The sequence below is a fragment of the Panthera pardus genome, unplaced genomic scaffold (assembly GCF_024362965.1).
Source record: "Panthera pardus isolate Hobbes unplaced genomic scaffold, ASM2436296v1 HiC_scaffold_8, whole genome shotgun sequence".
In the NCBI taxonomy this organism is placed as follows: domain Eukaryota; kingdom Metazoa; phylum Chordata; class Mammalia; order Carnivora; family Felidae; genus Panthera; species Panthera pardus.
The window spans coordinates 111,812,890-111,837,214 of NW_026527013.1; the positions used below are offsets into that span (position 1 = coordinate 111,812,890).

Here is a 24,325-nt window from a genome sequence, read left to right on the forward strand (position 1 = left end):
GAGTCTTCTAAAGGTCCCTGCCTCTCCAGCACACCTTGAGATTAGCAAATAAATCTTCACGTATATCCTACGCACTTTTTACACTGCTGTTTCTGTGCTGTATCTCAGCCATGTTAGGGGCCTTTATGGGCAGGGACTCAGTTTCCTATGGCCCTCAGGCTCTCCTGGAGTTAAGTATGCTGATTTTTAAAGTACTCCATGTTATGCCCTGACGATTGTAAAACTCACAAAGTGCCACTGGCTTTCAAAGACACATGTTAAGGGGACTCGTCTTCCTTGTGCAGGTCCCTGGTGCCTCATGTGAGGTCTGATACTCTTGATTCTCCATGCTTGTAGGGGTCTCTCCCATTACTGGTTAAGTCTCACCCAGGGCTTGATTCCCAACCATGTTTCCACCTCTTCTACCCTTTTAGATGTGGTCTCTTCTCTACGATTAACAGTAGGAAGTCTATTCTGCTAGATTTCCGGTCATTTTCTGAATTAGCTGCACTGATGTGGTTATCTTGGTGTGAGTGTTGGGAAAGTTGAGCTTATGATCTTCCACCGTCTTCCTAAAAGTCCGTGTCTATTTTTTTCTTCCACGTTTATTTATTATTAAGAGACACAGCATAAGCAGGGGAGGGGCAGAGAGAGAGGGAGACACAGAATCTGAAGCAGGCTCCAGGCTCTGAGCTGTCAGCACAGAGCCCAACGCAGGGCTCGAATTGACAAACCACAAGATCATGACCTGAGCTGAAGTTGGACGCCCAACCGACTGAGCCACCCAGGCACCCCGCCCCGTGTCTATTTTTAATTTTGAGAAACCTTCATACAATTTCCACAATGGCTGCACCAGTTTTCATTCCCAAAATAGTGCACCAGGGTTCCCTTTTCTCCACATCCTCACCAACACTTGTTGGTGTCTTTTTTTGTTTCTTGTCTTTTTTATTCTAACCAGTGTAAAGTGATGTCTCATGGTTTTGATTTGCATTTCCCTGATGATTACTGATGTTGAGCATCTTTTCATGTGTCTGTTGGCCATCTATATGTCTCCTTTGGAAAAATGTCTATTCAGGTCCTCTGCCCATTTTTTATTTATATATTTTGGATATTAACTCCTAATTAGATATAGCACTTGCAAATACCTTCTCCCATGCAGTAGCTTGCCTTGTTTTATTGATGGTTTCCTTTGCTTTACAAAAGCCTTTCATTTTCCTGTAGTCTGACTGGTTTTATTTTGCTTATTTCCCTTGCCTGAGGAGGCATCCCTAGAAAACTGTTGCTATGAACAATATCAAAAATTAGTGCCTGTGTTTTCTTCCAGAAATTTTATGGTTTTAGGTCCCAAATTTAGGTCTTTACTAAACCATCTTGATTTTTGTATGGTATAAGACAGTGAGGACTTCAGTACTATGTTGAATAGAAGTGGTGAAAGGGGATATCCTTGTTCCTATCTTAGAGGGGAAAAAAAACCTCAATCTTTCACCAATGAGTATGATGTTAGCTGTGGGTTTTTCATAGATGGTCTTTATTATGTTGAGGTATGTAGCCTCTAAACCTATAAACCTACAATGTTAAAAGAGTTTTTATTATGAAGTGATTTTTCTGCCTCCACTGAGAAGATCATATGGTTTTTATCCTTTCTCTTAATGTGATGTATAAGGTGACTGACTTGCATATATTGGAACACACTTACATCCCTGGAATAAATCCTTTGATTGTGGTGAATGATTTGTTTTAATGTATTAGATTTTTTTTTTTTTTGACAATATTTTGTTGAGAATTACCCTGACACCAAAAACAAAAAAAAAAACACTATAGACCAGTATCTCTGATGACCCTAAATGCAAAAATCCTAAACAAAATAGCTTCACCTACAATTTTTAATCTTCTAGCCAGAAAATGAAAAAAAGCTAGATATAACATTATTTAACACACTATACCAAAAATAGAATTTCACCAATACAAAACTGAGATAATTTACATTCTTTGTACATCTTCAAAATCTTGTATTTTATACTGATAGCAGGTCAATTTGCATTAGCCATATTTTAAGGGCTCAATACCCACACTAAACTGTAGAAAAAGAAATTGGCCTGGTCCATTGTCTGGTCTTCTTAATTTAATTAAGAACAAGCGTGTGAACGTATGCTACTCTCCAAACTCTGTATTCTAGTACTATAGATTTGGATCAAGATACACTTTCTGCAGAATTTATATGTTAGTAAAATTTAATAGTGTGAGACCAGTACTACATCTGATAATAGATAAACGGCAACAAAATGGTTGCCACTTGAAATTCATTTCAACCATTCATCCATTTACAGATATTAATACAATTAACATTCAGTAGACACTCTTGTTTTTAGTACTTCCCAGAATTACTGCCTTTCTGTATTTTACTTATATATATTGTGCATGCGTGCATCTGTTTCTCCTATGACACTACATAAGGGAAGGAACTACAGTCATTATACATCTGTTCCTTAGTAGAATGTTTTACACACAGCAAAGTGGTCAGGTACTGTTCAATCAATGAATGTGGCCATGCATTGATTATCAGCCTGAACCAGCTTGTCAATTCATCAGTGTTTTCCTGTAGTTAAGACACAGTCCACATTTCGCAGTGCAATTTTCTCTTAAGAATCATTTTTAATACCTTAACCCAATTATTATAAAGTAGTTGAGAAATTTCCTACTAGTAAGAATGGCATTTACAGCTGAGGCACACATAAACAAGTATAAGAGAAGAGCCCTCTACATCAACCTCTTATACAAAAAAAAAAAAAAAAAACACCAGAAACAAAAACCAACATACATCCGGAAGGGAAGAACAGTGAACAATGTTTCCTACCACTGTCAATAGTGGCATGGTTCTAATGAGCTCTGGAGACTTCAGAGCTCCTTTGGCAAACCATTCTAAATTGAACCAGAGAAATCTCATAGTAGCCAGAGAAAAGAAAATCTAAAAATCTCATATAATATTATGACTGAAGGTCAAACCTACTAAAAAATACACAAGCTCAAAACCATTCGGTAATGATAAAAATAACACTCTATTACAAAGTCCTTTACCAGTCTTCAGATGACAGAAATAATTTTATGTAGCATGTAAAAACTGGAAAAATGCAAGACTTGAGAGAGGTCTTATCCTCTTATTCTGTATACAATAAAATGGCAGTTTGATAATATTGGTATTTCCTAAAGTAATTACCACTTTAGCACCAAAAATTCCTACTAATGAAATGTTTCCTGTTTTGCAGACTACTGGAATACACAAGCATTTCATATGATTCCCACATTTATTCGTCTACTGTATGTAAATCAATCTTCAAAAAACTGAGTAAAATGCACTAAAGGAATTACTTTTCCCTTTTCTTTTTAGATGAGTGTTCCAAAAGTGGGGTAAATTCAGCTTCCTCACTGTGTTTTCTTTTCTTTTTTCTCTTTTTATGGTCACTCTGGTAACCACTGGAGTCACTACCTTGGAAAACAGGATCCCGGTCCTCCTGGTGCCTTTTCTTCTTCTTCTTCTTCGGCTCTTCGTTCTGGAAGCCATTCGTATTATTAATCTGCAGGTTTGTCTCTTCTTTCACAGTGGCATCTGCAAAATCTGCTAGTTCTCTGTTATCACTCTCCACTTCATATGGCTCTGGGTCTGTCTTCTTTTTCTTTTTCTTCTTCAGAGGTTTTTCTACAATTTCTTCACTGCCAGTTTCTGTTACTTCTTCAGAAACTGTAGAGCACTTGGTTTGTAAACTGAAATAACAGTTAAAAAAAAAATTACAGAGCAATAAACAAAAATAATAAAATGAGATAAAGAATATACCAAATGTTAATCTTTCTTCTAAATAATGACAGTAGTACAAGATACAGAAGTATGGCATAAATATCAAATATTCTATTCTGTTATCCCTCAGCTCATTAAAATGTCTTGGAAAAGTTAAAATTTTTCCAAAGTCCTTCCAGACTGTTTTCATACATAAAAATTACATAAAATATTTTTATCAAAATGTACCTTATAAATTTTGTTTTGATTCAAAAAAATTTGCTCACTGTGCATGAAACATCACAATACTCAGGCTTAGTAGCCAAACAACTGACGAGCGATAAAAAATACACGTGTACTGTCTACCAAAATTAATGGAGTTTCCCATCTATGAATCCTTGTTTCAAATTATTCATTTTTTTCAAAGTTGTGAGTTAACAGTAAAAAAACAAAAAACCAAGGATCAGTGAAGTAGCCCTCTCTACTGGATGCAGAGTCCCATCCAGTAGCACTAGCTACATCCAACTAAGTAATTTCAATGAGCTAACAGAAAAATACAGAAATTACCTGGCATAGTGACATTAATCAAATATGATTAAGCTTTCAACAGTTTCAAGCTCAAGGATCAACTTTTTAAAAAATTAACCAAACTAGAAAATAGGAAGATTGAGTTAGTAAACTACAGACCCATTAGCTAGAAGTGCAGACCTTTGGAATATTCAATATGCTGTCAAAGCACTTAAGATTCCAATTTACATTGACTTTATGGCATATTCTACAAAAATTACTTTCCGAAAGAGGGGCTTATGTTCTCTAAATTCAGAATTAAACAGAAATGACTACAAAAATTAAAATAATGTGATTAGGAACTGACCTAGAGGTATTTAATTTTCCCCGAATGCAGAATACTCCAGCAGCATCTGAGTCCAAACGAAATACTTCAAATTCTAGTTCATCACCCACATTTATCTCTAGGATCTGCCACTGCTCAGCTGGCATCTGCTCAGGTTTAGGGATGGAGGCATTGAAACACCCATGTACTAAACAGCCAATGTGGCTAGAAGACACTTTATTAACTGTACCCTGGGAAGAAAGAAAAAAAGCATCAAGCTATCTAAAGAGTTAAAAGGTAAATAAAACTTTATAAGCTTCAAACTGATCTTAAAGAGAAAACATTGAAATAATGGAATAATTTCATATGGAAAAAGATTTTCAATTAAAATTTACATGTTATACTAAACCATTTTAAACACTGTAGAGTTTTTAGAAGGCTGGAACTTTGGTAAACTGCATGCATATCAATTGCCTAACTGGATAAACAACTGACTCTTCCCACCTCTAAAAAAAAAAAAAACCAAAACAACCTACCTCAGCTCCTGCTACAGGACTCCCTGGGGAGTAGATTATAACCATATTGAAACCAAGCAGAAAATACTGTTTGGTATTACCTAAATGTGAAAAGACCTCAAGGCAGGAAGCATATGTTTTTTATAACTAGGATCCACATTATATTTCCATAAACAGTCTGAATTTCAAAGCTTAAAAAGCATTGTTGGAAGGCATGGTCACTTAAGTGCCTGACTTCGGCTCAGGTCATGATTTCAAGGTTTGTGGGTTCCAGCCCCGCATCAGGCTCTGTGCTGATAACTGGGAGTCTGGAGCCTGCTTTGGATTCTGTGTCTCCATCTCTCCCTACCCTTCCCCCATTCACATTCTGTCTCTCTCAGAAATAAACATAAAAAAAATTATTTAACAATTAACTTTAGTAGGATATAATAAGCACTGTATTTGAAGACAACTTATCCTTCATCAGTAGATCTTGAGCATGGCTACTGTGAATCACAAAAACATTTTTAGAAGCTTTAAAGCTAAAAAGTATGAAGTTTATAAACAGAACTATTAAACCTCCGTAACACAAAAGTCCAGCTAAAAATGGGCAAAGCACTTAAATAGGCCTTTCTTATTGAAACACAAGAAAAATCTCACGAAGGAAAACGCAAATTAAGGAGAACCTAGTATTATCCATCAGTTTAATTAAAAGACTAACAAAACCAGATGCTGGCAAGGACACAGAGCAACTAATAGTGTTGAATGTTTAATTTTATGAAAAACAGGCTAATTCCTCAAACACCTACCCTCTGACTTACAATACAGCTTCCAGTTCCTACCTAGGAGAAATGAAAATACACATTCACACAGCTTCATTCATAATAGCTCCAGACTGGAAACCAAAATGTCCATCAATGAAGATGAACAATCAAATTGTAATACACTCATATAACCGAATTCTATGAACAAAAAGGAATAAAATACGAATACACCATCAAACAGCATGGATGAAGTGTAAAAACATGTTGAACAAAAGAGGTCAGATTTTCATCAAAGAGTGTATAATGAAAATTTCCACTAATATAAAATGAGAAGCTTAAGCAAAACTAATGTATGATAAACAGAAGCAGAACAGTGGTTGGATCTAGAAGAGAGGACTGACCAGGAAAGGGCATGACGGTCATTCTCAAATAAAATGGTATATATGCACTTGTCAGAATTCATTGAACTGAACACTATGATCTATGCATTTTGTTGTATATAATTTAGATCTCTTATTTTATTGTATGTAAATTATACCATGTTTAAAATTAAAAATTGGAAAAAACTGCCCAGATGTATTTGAAGACTGGATCTCATTGTGGGGAATAGAGTAAAAGGAGTAATTTTATTCTTAGTTTCATACTTTCTGTACAGTATGTTATTTCCATGTTTATATCTATGGTAACTTACACAAAGCAGATGAGTTAAGTGTCGAAATTTTTTTAAGTACAAATCTGCCAACTTTAATAGTATGGAAGCTAGCTGTATAACCCAACTTTGGCAGGCCCAGGATACTATTTCTACCAGTTTAACCGACACTGTAAAAATTTTTTTAAATTAGAAATGCCTTGTAGAATTTGTCAGTGAAATTTGATCAGTATATTCATTAACAATAAAAGTTAATCTTATAAGAACCATTAATAAAAAATTTTATAGGAAGTGCTTAAAGAAAAAAACATACAAACATATGTATGAATACACACACACACCCACCAACAAATACACTCAAAACTGCTGGTAGAAGACAGTCAATTTCACATCTATCTGTATATCTAGATTGTCTTAAAAAACCTTCCCAACAGGGCCTTCATTACCATGGCACCTGATGGGTGCCCTAACCTCATTGTTCATTCACTTTCATTACATTACATTTCATTAGCCTGGTCCCACAACTATTTGAATTTTCAACTCCTATTTGAACTCCTATTTGAAACACTACTACACGGTTTGAATCTTTTAAATATTTTTTTAATGTTTATTTGAGATAGAGAGGGGGAGAGAGAGAGAGAGAGACAGAGAGAAGCAGAATCTGAAGCAGGCCCCAGGCTCTGACCTGTCAGCACAGTCTGACATGGGACTCGAACTCACAAACTGTGAGATCATGACCTGAGCTGCATTAGAAAGCTCAACTGACAGAGCCATCCAGGAGCCCCTAGCCCCTGTTTAAATCCTTTATAAAGAAACTATTGGTATATAACTGAGAAATAAGAAACTAGTTATTTTTTTTTATCACTTAAGATCGTTCTGGTGCTATACAAAGAAGAGAATAAATTGTATGACACACATACTCTGCATATACAGGTGAGTTCTAGAAGAATGGAGTTTAAAAATTTACCAAGGTTGAATTGACTTTTTTTCTTTGAAAATAATTTTTAGGGGTGTCTAGGTGGCTTAGTCAGTTAAGTATCTGACTTGGGCTCATGGCATGATCTCACGGTTCATCAGTTAGAGCTCCATGTTGGGCTCTCTGCTGTCAGCGCAGAGCCTGCTTTAGATCCTCTGCCCCCCTCTCTCTGCCCCTCCCCTGCTTTCTCTTTCAAAAATAAACATTTTAGAAAATAACTTTTAGCTACCCACAATAGCAAGCCATTTACTTCTCGAGGTGTATAGTCTTAAAAATCTTCCAAATTATATCATTATACAACTATACAAAGAAAGCTTTAAATATATATACATACCATAAGCTTTTGCCCTGGCTCAGGGCAGAAAATAACAAAATCTGCTTCAATGTTTAGATGAATGTGTCCTTGATCATCATAAATATCTCCCAGTTCACCTACCACTTTGATGTTATCATATGCAATGGGGACACCTAAAAGGCTGTTAAAAAAAAAAAAAAGAAAGAAAAAATGATATGTTTTATCCTCTTTCAAAATAGTCCAATGTCCTGATTAAATTGGCCGAGTCCAAAAATTATACATCTCTTAAATATAAGCACACATGCCAAAATACAATAGCATTATCATTAGTCCATAATGACTTGAGTAATTCAACTTGACCAAAAGCTTCCAATATACTAAATTTAAAAGGATTATTCAACATAAGTACCCAGAAACAAAATGTCCAATTATGCATGAGCAGGTTGACCTTTCTTCTCTAATAGCTATGCACTGGAATTATAGTCATTCTCCAATGAGAGAAAGAAAAAAAAAATGAAAGAAAAATGTCTCTAATTTCTGAGTATAACTGAATGAAGGCAATTTTGGTATTACCCACCATTACTAGATTTCTGTACTAGACGGCCCATAGCAAGATCAGTATTAAAGGTGAAGACCCTGAATATTAAAGCCAATGACTTACGGGAGAAAAATCCTCAAATTGTAACTGTTAATAGTAAATAGAAATGTTATTAAATACAACTACATATTTCATTTATTAGGAACTGAGTGGCTCAAGCAGTAAGGCTCTGACTCCTGACTTTGGCTCAGGTCATGATCTCAAAGTGAAGAAATCAAGCTCCACATCAGGCTCACACTGGGCATGAAGCCTGCTTAAGATTCTCTTTCCCAGTCCCTCTGTCCCTACTCTGCTTGTGCACTTGTGTATATGCATGCATGCACACGCTCATTCTCTCTCTCTCAAAAACAAAACTGATTTTGCCAATTTAGTCTACATAGTATGAAAGGATTAGGGGACAACTATTTCAAAAGGTCATTTCCAAGTACTTACGGAATTTTAACTACTAAAGAGGCAAACCTGGTGACTTCACTAGCACACCCAATACTTACTCACGAAAACTTCACTGACTCCCCAGGAAATGCTTAAATCACTCCTCTCCCACTCCTAGACGACTCCATGGCACAGCATCGCATCCTAAGTGTGCTTGATCTCGGTTTACTGACTCTAGCTCTGTGTATGTTTGCATTCCACACACTACTCAAAAACCCTTGAGAAGACAGAACACTTTGTAGAACTCTACTAAATTCCTAAAAGTATTCACATAGTATAAGAGAAAGAATTTACCCCAATAGCTGTTGCTTAATAAAACAGCCAGGAGCCACTGGAAAGGAACTTTAATAACTATCAAATCAAGAAGATCCTAAATTTAGAGATTTACTCCAGAAAGCCCTTTTTGAACTGTTAATTTCTCAATGTGTTTGCCCAAGCAGGAACTACACCATCACAGAAACCCAGAAGTCCACCAGACTTGTCAATGAGGGAATAAACCTATTTATAAATAGCTGGATACAAAATCTAATTCTAAATATATATATGTATACATATACACATACATAAATACATACATATCAGCATAAAATCATGTTTGCATGGTTTCAATATACATAAAAATTTCCAGGAAGGACACCTGGGTCAATCTGTTGGTTAAGCGTCCAACTCTTGGTTTTCACTCAGGTCATGATCTTACAGTTCTTAAGTTCAAGCCACGAGTCGGGCTCTACACTGCTGTAGACCCTACCTGGGATTCTCTCTCTGCCCCTTCCTGCTCGCTCACTCTCTCACTCAAAATAAATAAAATTAAAATTCAAGGGTAGATTATTAAGTATGGAACTTAACTGAGAAGTACTCCTTACTTCAGAAAAGCATTTTGCCATTGGAGACACTGTATGTGTTCTCTGAGTTGTCAATTCAAAACCCCTGCATCAATCTACCTTTCTAGACACATTCATGATTCTAGGTATCAGTGCATATGTCATCCAACTATTTCAGTCTTCCCAGGTAGTCATGCTTGAGTATTCTCACATGGAAGTATATTGTATTGTACTGTATTACAGCACTTACAGATTTTTGTTTTTTTTCCAAATGTGTAAGTAGCTTGTATTACCTTTAAGTTTCAATTCACAATAAAGATGTGTTTTCATGATAGTAAAGGTAGTACTGCAAAATATTTCCCATAAGAAAGAGGTATTGGATTATGTAGGGTTCAAAATTGGTAACTAGGGAATGTAACCATAGAGCCCTAAACCCAAATAGATTTGTGTAAACCCATCAAACCCGAGAAACCCTTTATTGACATCAAATTGTTTTCCAAATAAAATACCAAAACAGTGATTACTAAATATAGGTTTTATCTACTTTTGTCTTGAGAAAGTAAATTTGGATTTGTTCATAAAGATGTTTTATGCTTATTGAAAGACTGTACCATCAAGTGGGACTGACCTTGAGAGGGAGTGCCTCCACGGGCACAGAGAGGGGAAAGGAGAGGACCCTGCCCCAGGCACTCCAGGTTGAGGTTGCCCTGAGAAGACAAATCCCTGTAACATTTGGCTTTGAAAACCAGAGGGCCAGAAGCTTCTCCAGTTTTGTCCCCTCCCCACCTCCACAATCATAAGGGCTTCACACCTTGAACTCTGAAAATCAACAGGCTCAATAGATTAAGAGGCAGGAGGGTAACAGAAAACTGAGTCTCTGCCCTTAAAGTACAGCACAACAAATAGCTCCACTTAGATACAGCACAGAAGCAACAGTTTGAAAAATGCCGCGGGTGTACAGGAAAGAGATTTAATGGTCTCAGAGCATGTGCTGGAGAGGCAGGGAAATCTAAGAGATTTCTCCAAGAACAAAAGAACTGATGGGTGCTATTTCCCTCCCCCACTCCCCATCCCCAGCCTAAATACACAGACACCTGTGAGAACAAGCACACTGCAATGATCACCTAACCTGCGAAAAGTGCACCCCAGCCACATACTTCCGTGAATACATTCCCTCCAACCCTCTGCCTGGGCAGAAGTTTTCCCAGGCTGCTTCAGCTCCATTCCACAGCAGCCCAGTGCAGACCCTGCTGGCACGATGTGCAGCACACCCAGCCCCCATGTTCTCCTGTAGACCTTGGATAAGCCTATCCCAAGCAGTGTGGCAAGCCTTGTGGTGTGCAAGCAGCCCCAATAAATAGGGGCGAGCACTACTCCAAAGTGACTCTTGCCCCTGAGAGAGGGAAAGTAACAGCACACCTCAGTCCAACTACAGCCCCAGCAGTAGGCTGGTCAGACACCTGGCTGAACTGCAGGCCTAGCCCACCAACAAGTTTCTCTAGTGACAACATGCAGAAAGCACCCTTGAGTTTGGAGCTACCATAGCTCTGGCAAATGCCTGTTCTGGTTCACTTTAAACCCAAGGTAGCCCCAGACTGGTCCACTAAAAACACAAGGACCAAACCTTGTCCACAACAGCAAAGAGACCCATTGCAAATAACTGGAATGAAGGAAAACATGGCTCAGCCACAAAACTGGGGCACATGCAAAACACAAAGGAGACACCCCTGAAGCGCCAGGTTATGGTAAATAGGAGATACTGCACTGCAGGGTATTACAAGACCTCTTGTTCATAAAGGCACTGCTTTCAAGAGCACGTGACTTCCCTAACACTCAGAAAAAGACAGACAAAATGAGAAGGAATATGTCCCAAATGAAAAAAAGGACAAGTTCAAAAGAAGAGAGCTAAACAAAAGGGAGATAAGTAATATACTTAATAAAGAAAGTAATGATCATAAAGATAATCACTGGATTTGAAATGAGTGGAGAACATCAGTCCTAATCGTAGTCCTTATCTTACACTCAAAGGAGCTATAAACAAAGGTAAAAAACATAAAAAAGAAAAGAAGTGTTGAAGTTGAAGGACTCTGAACCCCAAGAGTCTGGGAGGAAAAGAGACAGCCGGCTTCCAGGGACCCACTGGGACAACCTGAGGGGCCGTAGGTGTGTGGCTGCAAACTGGGAGAGAGAAAAGGAACAGAGAGGAGGGATCCCCTTTTGTGGAGAGACAAAAGGAAGAGAAAAAGAGAAAAGGAAGCATAGGCCTGTATCTGGACAAGAGAAAAACTTCAGTCCAGGAGAGATAAAGATCAATCTAACTGTGGGCTTTCTCTGGTCTGGGGACGGCTGCCCCTGGATCACGTACCTGGGGAGGAGGGGAGCCAGCCCCAGGTTCGGTGGCTAGGTCAGGGGTGCAGTCCACAGAAGGAGAAAGCGATTCCCTCCCTGGAGTGCTGTGGGACAGGACAAAGCATGCCTGTGCCTGCCAGCCAGGGACCACATATCGTGGGGGGGGGGGGGGGGGGGGACGACGTGGAGCTGCTCTTCCCCAGTATGGGGCATGTGGAGCTAGGCACAGGAGTCAGTGGAGTGAGACAAACTGCCTCATTTGCACCCGTGGCACAATGAGGATGGCTCGAACAGAGTGGTCTGGGACACCCGGTACGCGACAGACAGGGTCGCCATTTTTCTCCCCACCACCACCAAGGTGGGGCCTCAAGGACCAGACAGTAGGGCCCAGCAGGGCCCATGGTGGAGGCAGGATCCGCCTATACCAAACCACGCCCCTCTGCACCTGGTAACTGCATAGCTACAGGAGAAGGATTGACAGTGAGGAAACAGACACCCTACCTCCAGACAGGCACTGCTGCATTGCCTGATTAATTCTCAGACAATTCTTATTATATATATTCTTCCTTCCTTTTCTCATTCTTATCTCTGGTTGTTAGTTTGTTTAAGCAGACATATTTAATCCATTCTCTTAATACGTGTTCCACACCTCCTTCTTTATTCTCCATTCTCTCTGCATTAAGCCTTATAGTGTCTCTGTCTGCATAACTTTTCTTTTTTCTTTTTCCCCATCCCCTTCTCTATTTCCCTTTCGTTCTCTCTGGATTAAGCCGTATAGTTTCTCTGGTCAATTTTTATTCTTTCTTTGTCCCTGCCCCCGTCATTTCTCTCTTTGTACAGGATAAGGCCTCTTCCATCAGTACTGCACCCACCCTGTTTACTTGTAGCTGGTGTTTCTGGGTTTTTTTGGTTGTTTGCCTGTTTTTGTTTTCTATTTTTTTGCTTATTTGTTTTCCTTTCCAGGGCTACTTGAACAAACAAATCAAAGCACACCTGGTGGAGGGTCCAAAACATCACTACGACGAGTAGGGAGATAAAGTAACCAGAGTCACAACAACAGAGAGCAAGTAACACTCTCCAAAAAACACTTCCTGAAGGGCCAGGTCCTGGACAGTGTATGACCTCTCTTTAATATAGTAGTGCTCACAGGTGCAGGGGACATAACAAGCTTTTAAAACACATAAGAGACAGAAAACTAGGCAAAATGACGAAACAGAAGAATTCACAAAAGAAATTCCAGGAAAGGTAAGAGCTAAAGAAGTGATCAAAAGAGTTGTAAACAATACAACGGAACAAGAATTTAGAATAATAGTCGTAAGATTAATCGCTGGGCTTGAAAAAAGCATAGAGGACAGCAGAGAATCTACTGCCCAAGAGATCAAGGAACTAAAAATTAGTAATGATGCATTAAAAAATGCTGTAGATGAGGTGCAGAATAAAATAGAGGCAGTCATAGCGAGGATTGAAGAGGCAGAGGGGAGAATGGGTGAAATGTAAGATAAAATTATGGAAAAAGAGGAAGCTGAGAAAATGATAAAAAAAATGCTGGATCACAAGGGGAGAATTAGAGAACTAAGTGATTCCATGAAACGGAACAATATCCATATCATAGTAGTTCCAGAAGAAGGAGAAAGAAAGGGGCCAAAGGTATACTTGAACAAATCATAGCTAAGAACCTCCCCAGTCTGGGAAAGGCACTGAGAACTCCCTCCAGAGGTAACTTGAATTGGTCTTCTGAATGACATATCATAGTGAAACTGGAAATATACAAGGATAAAGAGAGAATTCTGAAAGCAGCTAGGGATAAATGGGCCTCAACATACAAGGATAGACACATACGGGTAGTAGCAGCTCTATCTACTGAAACGTGGCAGACCAGAATGGATTAAAAAAACAAGACCCATCTATTTGCTGTCTACAAGAGACCCATTTTAGACCCAAGGACACCTTCAGATTAAAAGTGAGGAGATGGAGAACCATCTATCATGCTACTAGAAGTCAAAAGAAAGCTGGAGTAGCCATATTTATATCAGACAAACTAGATTTTAAACTAAAGGCTGTAACAAGAGATGAAGAAGGGCATTATGTAATAATTATGGGGTCTATCCATCAAGAAGAGCTAACAATTATAAATGTCTATGCACCGGATTTGGAAACACCCAAATATATGAAACAATTAATCACAAACATAAGCAATCTTATCGGTAAGAATGTGGTAACTGCAAGGGACTTCAATACTCCACTTACAACAATGGATAGATCATCTAGGCAGATAATCAATAAAGAAACAATGGCCCTGAACAATACACTGGACTAGATGGACTTGACAGATATATTTAGAAATTTTCATCCTAAAGGAGAATATACATTCTTCTCGAGTGCACATCGAACATTCTCCAAGACAGATCACATTTGAATCACAAAACAACCCTCAATAAATATAAAAGAACTGAGATCATATCATGCACACTTTCAGATCACAATGCTATGAAACTTGAAATCAACCATAGGAAAAAGTTTGGAAAACCTCCAAATGCATGGAGGTTAAAGAATATCCTACTAAGGAATGAAAGGGTCAACCAGGCAATTAAAGAAGAAATTTAAAAATACGTGGAAACAAATGAAAATGAAAACACAACACTCCAAACCCTTTGGGATGCAGCAAAGGCAGTCCTAAGAGGAAAATACATTGCAATCCAGGCCTATTTCGAGAAACAAGAAATATCCCAAATACAAAATCTAACAGCACACCTAAGGAACTAGAAGCAGAACAGCAAAGACACTCCAAACTCAGCAGAAGAAGAGAAATAATAAAGATCAGAGGAGAAACACATATAGAATCCAAAAACAAACCCCAAAATAAAACAAAACAGAACAGATCAATGAAACTAAGAGGTTTTTTTTTTTTTTTTTTTTTTTATTGAAAAAATAAAATTGATAAACCGCTAGACAGGCTTCTCAAAAAAAAAAAAAAAAAAAAAAAAAGAGAGAGGACCCAAATAGAAAAAATCATGAATGAAAGTGTATTTATTATAACCAATCCCTCAGAAATACAAGAAATTATCAGAGAATACTATGAAATATTACATGCCAACAAACTGGACAACCTGGAAGAAATGGACAAATTCCTACATACTCATACACTACCAAAACTAAAATGGGAAGAAATAGAAAATTGGAACAGACCCATAACTAGTAATGAAATTGAATCAGTTATCAAAAATCTCCCAGCAAAGAAGAGTCCTGGGCCAGATGGCTTCCCATGGGGAAATCTACCAGACACTTAAAGCAGAGTTAATACCTATCCATCTCAAGGAATTCCAAAAAATAGAAACGGAAGGAAAACTTCTGGACCTATTCTACGAAGCCAGCATTACCTTGATTCCCAAACCAGACAGAGACACCACAAAAAAGGAGAATTAAAGGCCAATATCCCTGATGAACATGGATGCAAAAATTCTCAACAAGATACTAGCAAATAGAATTCAACAACATATTAAAAGGATTATTCACCACTATGAAGTGGGATTCATTCCTGGGCTGCAGGGCTGGTTCAATATTCACAAATCAGTGTGATACATCACATTCATAAAAGAAAGGATAAGAACCATATGATCATGTCAATGGATGCAGAAAAACCATTTTGACAAAACACAGCATCCTTTCTCTTTTTTAAAAAAAAATTTTTTTTTTTTTAACATTTATTTATTTTTGAGACAGAGAGAGACAGAGCATGAACAGGGGAGGGGCAGAGAGAGAGGGAGACACAGAATCGGAAGCAGGCTCCAGGCTCTGGGCCATCACCCCGGAGCCTGACGCGGGGCTCGAACTCATGGACCGCAAGATCGTGACCTGAGCCGAAGTCGGACGCTCAACCGACTGAGCCACCCAGGCGCCCCACAGCATCCTTTCTTAATAAAAACCTTCAAGAAATTTGGGCTAGAAGGAACATACTTAAACATCATAAAAGCCATTTATGAAAAGCCCACAGCTAGTATCATCCTCAATGGTGAAAAACTAAGAGCTCTCCCCCAGAGATCAGGAACACGACAGGGATGTCCACTCTCACCGCTGTTGTTTAACATAGTGTTGGAAGTCCTAGCATCAGCAATCAGACAACAAAATGAAATAAAAGGGATCAAAACTGGCAAAGAAGTCAAACTTTTACTTTTCACAGATGACATGATACTCTACATGGAAAACCCGAAAGACTCCACCAAAAGACTGCTAGAATTGATACAGGAATTCAACAAAGTCACAGGGTACAAAATCAACGTATGGAAATCAGCTGCATTTTTATACACCAATAAGAAACAACAGAAAGAGAAATCAAGAAACTGATCCCATTTACAATTGCACCAAGAACCATAAAATACCTAGGAATAAACCTAACCAAAGATGTAAAAGATCTGTATGTTGAAAACTATAGAAAGCTTATGAAGGAAACTGAATAAGATACAAAGAAATGGAAAAACATTCCATGCTCACAGATTGAAGAATAAATATTGTTAAAAGGTCAATAATACCCAAAGCAATTTACACATGCAATGCAATCCCAATAAAAATTGCACTGGTATTCTTCTCAAAGCTAGAACAAAAAATCCTAAAATTTGTACGGAACCAAAAAAGACCCCGAATAGCCAAAGTAAACCTGAAGAAGACAACCAAAGCAGGAGGCATCACAATCCCAGACTTGAGCCTCTAGTATGAAGTTGTAATCATCAAGACAGTATGGTATTGGCACAAAAAAAGATACATAGACCAATGGAATAGAATACAGAACCCAGATTGGACCCACAGAAGTATGGCCAACTAATCTTTGACAAAGCAGCAAAGAGGATCCAATGGAAAAAAGACGGTCTCTTTAGCACATAGTGCTGGGAGAACTGGAAAGCAACATGCAGAAGAATGAAACTAGACCACCTGCTTACACCATACACAAAAATAAACTCAAAATGGATCAAAGACCTAACATATGCGACAGGAAATCATCAAAACCCTGGAGGAGAAGGCAGGCAACAACCTCTTTGACCTCAGTCACAGCAGTTTCTTACTCAAGACATCTCCAAAGGCAAGGGAATTAAAAGCAAAAATGAACTATTGGGACCTCATCAAGATAAAAAGCTTCTGCACTGCAAAGAAAACAACAAAACTAAAAGGCAGTTGACAGAATGGGAAAAGATATTTGCAAATGACATATTGGATAAAGGGCTAGTATCCAAAATCTATAAAGAACTCACTAAACTCCACACCTGAAAAACAAATAATCCAGTGAAGAAGTGGGCAGAAGACATGAATAGACACTTTTCCAAAGAAGACATCCAGAAGGCCAACAGACACATGAAACGATGCTCAATGTCACTCATCACCAGGAAAATACAAATCAAAGCCACACTGAGATACCACCTCACACTGGTCAGAGTGGCTAAAATCAACAAATCAGGAAACTACAGATGCTGCCGAGGATGTGGAGAAATGGGAACCCTCTTGCACTGTTGGCAGGAATGCAAACTGGTGCAGCCGCTCTGGAAAACTGTGGAGGTTCCTCAAAAAAAATAAAAATAGCACTACCCTATGACCCAGCAATAGCACTGCTAAGAATTTACCCAAGGGATACAGGAGTGCTGATGCATCGGGGCACATGTACCCCAATGTTTATAGCAGCACTTTCAACAATAGCCAAATTATGGAAAGAACCCAAATGTCCATCAACTGATGAATGGATAAAGAAGATGTGGTTTATATACACAATGGAATACTATTTAGCAATGACAAGGAATGAAATCATGCCATTTGCAGCAACATGGATGGAACTGGAAGTATTATGCTAAGTGAAATAAGTCAGAGAAAGACAGATACCATATGTTTTCACTCAAATGTGGATCTTGAGAAACTCAACAGAAGACCATGGGGGAAGGGAAGGGGAAAAAATAGTTACAAACAGAGAGGGAGGGAGGCAAACCATAAGAAACTCTTAATTACAGAGAATAAACTGAGGGTTGATGGGGGGTGGGGAGAGGGGAAAGTAGGTGATGGGCATTGAGGAGGGCACTTGTTGGGATGAGCACTGGGTGTTGTATGTAAGCCAATTTGACAATAAATTATACTTCAAAAAAACATAAAAAAAACAATTAGACATGAAGAACTCAGTAACTAAAATTAAAAATACACTACCGGGAATAAATAACAGCTAGAGAAAATAGAATGGGTCAGTGATCTACAGGAAAGCATGATGGAAAGCCATCAAGATGGAACAGGAGTGAAATGGATAATAAAAACTGAAAATAGATTAAAGGAACTCAGGACACTATCAAGCATAATAACATTTGCATTAATAAGGACCCCAGAAGGAGAAGTGAGACACAGGGAGCAAAAAGAAGAAGTAATAGCTGAAAACTTTCTGAATCTGGGGAAGGAAACAGACAACCAGATCCAGGAGGCAGAGAGAGCCCGTAACAAAAGCAAACCAAAGATGTCCATACCAAGACACGCAGTAATTAAAATGGCAAAAAGTAATGATAAAGAGAGAATTTAAAAAGCAGCAAGAGAAAAGAAAAGTTATACACAAGAAACTTCATAAGGCTAACAGAGGGTTTTTCAGCAGAAACCCTTTAGACCAGAAGGGAGTGGCTTGATACATTAAAAGTGCTGTTAAAAGAAAACCTGCAACAAGGATACTCTATCCAGCAAGGCTATCATTCAGAATAAAAGGAGAGATAAAGACTTTCCCAACCTAAGTGAAAGAAATTCATCACCACTAAACATAATAACAAACATAAAGGAAGTAATCAATAGTAATATAATAAGACGACAATAGTAGAGGTCTTTAACACCCCACCTCCATTATCCAAACAGAAAATCAACAAGAAAACAGTGGCTCTGAATGACACATTAGAACAGATATATCTTTTGGATCTATTCAGAACATTCAATCCTGTAACAGGGAATACACATTCTTTTCAAATGCACACAGAGAGTTCTCCAAAAGAGATATGTTAGCCCACAAAACAAGACTCAAAAAATTAAAAAAGACTGAAGTCATATTATGAATCTTTTCCAACCTTAATGCTATCAAAGTAGAAATCAACCACAAGAAAAAACCTAAAAAGAACACAAATGCATGGAAACTACATAAGAGGCTACTAAACTGAATGGGTCAGCCAAGAAATCAAAGAAATCAAAAAATACATGGAGATCAATTAAAATGAAAATACAGTGAATGAAAATAAAATGAAAATGAAATGAAAAACATTTTGGGATGTTTTTGGGATGCTGTAAAAGGTGTTCTAAGAGAGAAGTTTATAGAAATACAGGCCTACCTCAAGAAACAAGAAAAAAATCTCAACCTAATCTTAAACCCAAAGGAGCCAGAAAAAAAACAAACAAAACCCCAAACTGGTAGCAGGAAGGAAATAATAAAGTTTAGGGCATAAACAAACAAAAGAGAAATTAAAAAAAAATGGAACAGATGAAACCGAGACCTGGTCATTAACAGGATCAACAAAATTGATAAACCTTTAGCCACACTCATCAAGAAAGAGACAAAAAGAGAACTCAAACAAAATCAGAATTGAAAGGGAAATACCAACATCACAGAAATACAAAAGATTTTAAGAGATTACTTAAAACTGTATGCCAACAAATTAGACAACCTAGAATAGATAACCTCCTAGAAACATACAACTGCCCAAAACTCAACAAAGTAGAAAATTTGAACAGATTGATTACCAGCAATGAAACTGAATGAATAATCTAAAAAACTCCCAACAAACAAAAGTCCAGGACCAAATGGCTTCACAGATGAATTCTATCAAACATTTAAAGAAGACAAAAATGCAAAATCCCTCAACAAAATTATTAGCAAAGTGAATACATCAATACTTTTAAAAAATTTATTCACCATGATCAAAAGATTCAGTATTTACAAGTCAGTGTGATAACCCCATCAAAAAGAGGAAGGATAAAAATGCTATCATTTCAAATAATGCAGAAAAGGCATTTAACAAAGTGCTACATCCATGCATGAGGAAAAACCCAAACAAAGTAGGTTAGAGGGAACATACCTTAACATAACAAAGGCCATATGAGAAAAACCCACAGCTAACATCATACTTAATGGTGAAAAACCAAGAACTTTCCCACTAAGATCAGGAACAAGACAAAGATGTCTGCTATCACTACTCTGTTCTGGAAGTGCTAGCCATAGCAATCAGACAATGAAAAGAAATAAAAGGCATCCAAATTGGTAAGGAAGAGGCAAAAATTTCACCATTTGTACATGATACTATATACAGAAAACCTGAAACACTCCACCAAAAACCTACTAGAACTGATAAATGAATTCATTAAGGTCACAGTATACAAAATCAATATATAGGATCTGTTTTGTTTCCATACACTAATAATGAAGTAACATAAAGACATTAAGAAAACAATCCCACTTATGATTGCACCATAAATAATGAATAAACTAGGAATAAACATAACCAAGGAGATGAAATACCTGTACTCTGAAGACTATAAAACATTGATGAAAGGGGAGCCTGGGTGGTTCAATCAGTTAAGTGTCCAATTTTGGCTCAGGTCATAATCTCACAGTTTGTGAGTTTGAGCCCTGCACTGGGCTCTGTGCTGACAGCTCAGACCCTGGAGCTTGCTTCGGATTCTGTCTCCCTCTCTCTCTGCCCCGCTCCTGCTCACACTTTGTTTCTATCAAACATAAACATTAAAAAAAATTTTTTTTTTTAAAAAACACTGATGAAAGAAATTGAACCCAACACAAGTGGAAAGACATTCCACGCTCACAGACTGAAAGAATCAATATTGTTAAAATGTCCATAGTATCCAAAGCAATCTATAAATTTAATGCAATCCCTTTCAAAATCCCAACAGAATTTTTTTACAGAACTATAACAAACAATTCTAAAATTTCTATGGAATCACAAATGACCCCAAACAGCAAAAGCAATCTTGAAAAAGAAAAACACAACTGGAGGTACCACAATCCTAGATTTCAAGTTATACTACAAAACTACAGTAATCAAAACAGTATGGTAGTGGCACAAAAAAACACACACACACAAGATCAAAGGAACAGAATAGATACCCTAGAAACAAACCCATAATATGGTCAATTAATCTTAAATAAAGGAGGCAAAAATATACAATGGGGAAAAAAACAGTCTCTTCAACAAATGGTGTTGGAAAACCAGACAACTACATGTGAAACAATGAAATTGGTCCACTTTCTTAAACCATACACACAAACTCAAACTGGATTAAGGACCAAAATGTGAGACTTGAAACCATAAAAATCCTAGAGAAGTGCACAGGGAGTCATTTTTCTGGCATCAACCCTAGCAACATTTTTCTCGATATGTCTCCCAAGGCAAGGCAAACAAAAGCAAAAATAAACTACTGAGACTACATCAAACTCAAAAGCTTCTGCATTCTATATTGTTTATTTCTGCTCTGATCTTTATTATTTCTCTTCTTCTGCTGGGTTTAGGCTGTCTTTGCTGTTCTGCTTCTATTTCCTTTAGGTGGGCTGTTAGATTTTGTATTTGGGATTTTTCTTGTTTCTTGAGATAGGCCTGGATTGCAATGTATTTTCCTCTCAGGACTGCCTTCGCTGCATCCCAAAGCGTTTGGATTGTTGTATTTTCATTTTCGTTTGTTTCCATATATTTTTTAACTTCTTCTCTAATTGCCTGGTTGACCCATTCATTCTTTAGTAGGGTGTTCTTTAACCTCCATGCTTTTGGAGGTTTTCCAGACTTTTTCCTGTGGTTGATTTCAAGCTTCATAGCATTGTGGTCTGAAAGCATGCATGGTATGATCTCAATTCTTGTATACTTATGAAGGGCTGTTTTGTGACCCAGTATGTGATCTATCTTGGAGAATGTTCCATGTGCACTCGAGAGGAAAGTATCAGTCTGTTGCTTTGGGATGCAGAGTTCTAAATATATCTGTCAAGTCCATCTGATCCAATGTATCATTCAGGGCCCTTGTTTCTTTATTGACCACGTGTCTAGATGATCTATCCATTGTTGTAAGTGGGGTGTTAAAGTCCCCTGCAATGACCACATTCTTATCAATAAGGTTGCTTATGTTTGTAATTGTTTTATATATTTGGGGGCTCCCGTATTCGGCATATAGACATTTATAATTGTTAGCTCTTCCTGATGGATAGACCCTGTAATTATTATATAATGTCCTTCTTCATCTCTTGTTACAGCCTTTAAAGTCTAGTTTGTCTGATATAGGTATGGCTACTCCAGCTCTCTTTTGACTTCCAGTAGCATGATAAATAGTTCTCCATCCCCTCACTTTCAATCTGAAGGTGTCCTCAGGTCTAAAATGAGTCTCCTGTAGACAGCAAATAGATGGGTCTTGTTTTTTTATCCATTCTGATACCCTGTCTTTTGGTTGGTGCATTTAGTCCATTTACATTCAGTGTTGTTATAGAAAGATATGAGTTTAGAGTCATTGTGATGTCTGTAGGGTTCGTGCTTGTAGGGATGTCTGTGGTACTTTGTCTCACAGGATCCCCCTTAGGATCTCTTGTAGGGCTGGTTTAGTGGTGACGAATTCCTTTAGTTTTTGTTTGTTTGGGAAGACCTTTATCTCTCCTCCTATTCTAAATGACAGATTTGCTGGACAAAGGATTCTCGGCTGCATATTTTTTCTGTTCATCACATTGAAGATTTCCTGCCATTCCTTTCTGGCCTGCCAAGAAGTTTCAGTAGAGAGATCCGTCAGGAGTCTTACTGGTCTCCCCTTATATGTTAGAGCATGTTTATCCCTAGCTGCTTTCAGAATTTTCTCTTTATCCTTGCATTTTGCCAGTTTCATTATGATATGTCATGCAGAAGATCAATTCAAGTTACGTCTGAAGGGAGTTCTCTGTGCCTCTTGGATTTCAGTGCCTTTTTCCTCCCCCAGATCAGGGAAGTTCTCAGCTATTATTTCTTCAAGTACACCTTCAGCACCTTTCCCTCTGTCTTCCTCCTCTGGAATACCAATTATGCGTAGGTTATTTCTCCTTAGTGCATCACTTAGTTCTCTAATTTTCCTCTCATACTACTGGATTTTTTTATCTCTTTTTCTCAGCTTCCTTTTTCCATAATTTTTTCTTCTAGTTCACCTATTCTCTCCTCTGCCTCTTCAATCTGAGCTGTGTTTGTTTCCATTTTATTTTGCAGGTCATTTATAGCATTTTTTAGCTCCTCCTGTCTGTTCCTCAGTCCCTTGATCTCTGTAGCAATAGATTCTCTGCTGTCCTCTCTAAAAAAACTGTAGAGCAGATCAATGAAACCAGAGTTGGTTTTTTGAAAAAATAAACAAAATTGATAAACCTCTAGCCAGGCTTCTCAAAAAGAAAAGAAAGATGACCCAAATAGATAAAATCATGAATGAAAATGGAATTATTACAACCAACCCCTCAGAGATACAAGTAATTATCAGGGAATACTATGAAAAATTATATTCTAACAAACTGGACAACCTGGAAGAAATGGACAAATTCCTAAACACCCACACGCTTCCAAAACTCAACCAGGAGGAAATAGAAAGCTTGAACAGACCCATAACCAGCGAAGAAATTGAATCAGTCATCAAAAATCTCCCAACAAATAAGAGTCCAGGACCAGATGGCTTCCCAGGGGAGTTCTACCAGACGTTTAAAGCAGAGATAATACCTATCCTTCTCAAGCTATTCCAAGAAATAGAAAGGGAAGGAAAACTTCCAGACTCATTCTATGAAGCCAGTATTACTTTGATTCCTAAACCAGACAGAGACCCAGTAAAAAAAGGGAACTACAGGCCAATATCCCTGATGAATATGGAGGCAAAAATTCTCAATAAGATACTAGCAAATCGAATTCAACAGCATATAAAAAGAATTATTCACCATGATCAAGTGGGATTCGTTCCTGGGATGCAGGGCTGGTTCAATATTCGCAAATCAATCAACGTGATACATCACATTAATGAAAGAAAAGATAAGAACCATATGATCCTGTCAATTGATGCAGAAAAAGCATTTGACAAAATTCAGCATCCTTTCTTAATAAAAACCCTCGAGAAAGTCGGGATAGAAGGAACATATTTAAACATCATAAAAGCCATTTATGAAAAGCCCACAGCTAATATCATCCTCAATGGGGAAAAACTGAGAGCTTTTTCCCTGAGATCAGGAACACGACAGGGATGTCCACTCTCACCACTGTTGTTTAACATAGTGTTGGAAGTGCTACCATCAGCAATCAGACAACAAAAGGAAATCAAAGGCATCCAATTGGCAAAGATGAAGTCAAGCTTTCACTTTTTGCAGATGACATGGTATTATACATGGAAAACCCAACAG

The 24,325-nt window shown here is 37.8% G+C and overlaps 1 protein-coding gene across 1 annotated transcript in view; it reads right to left on the reverse strand.

The window, feature by feature from the left end:
* Positions 1–1,844: 1,844 nt before the first annotated feature.
* Positions 1,845–24,325, reverse strand: part of POLR1F (RNA polymerase I subunit F) — a 31,719-nt gene continuing 9,238 nt past the window's right edge. The window contains exons 2-5 of the mRNA XM_019443557.2: positions 7,798–7,939; positions 4,623–4,831; positions 2,777–3,738; positions 1,845–2,746 (exon numbers count right to left, since the gene is read on the reverse strand). Coding sequence (XP_019299102.2) covers positions 3,342–3,738; positions 4,623–4,831; positions 7,798–7,939 — 748 coding nt within the window. The 3' untranslated portion in view covers positions 1,845–2,746; positions 2,777–3,341. The remainder of the gene's footprint in view (positions 2,747–2,776; positions 3,739–4,622; positions 4,832–7,797; positions 7,940–24,325) is intronic.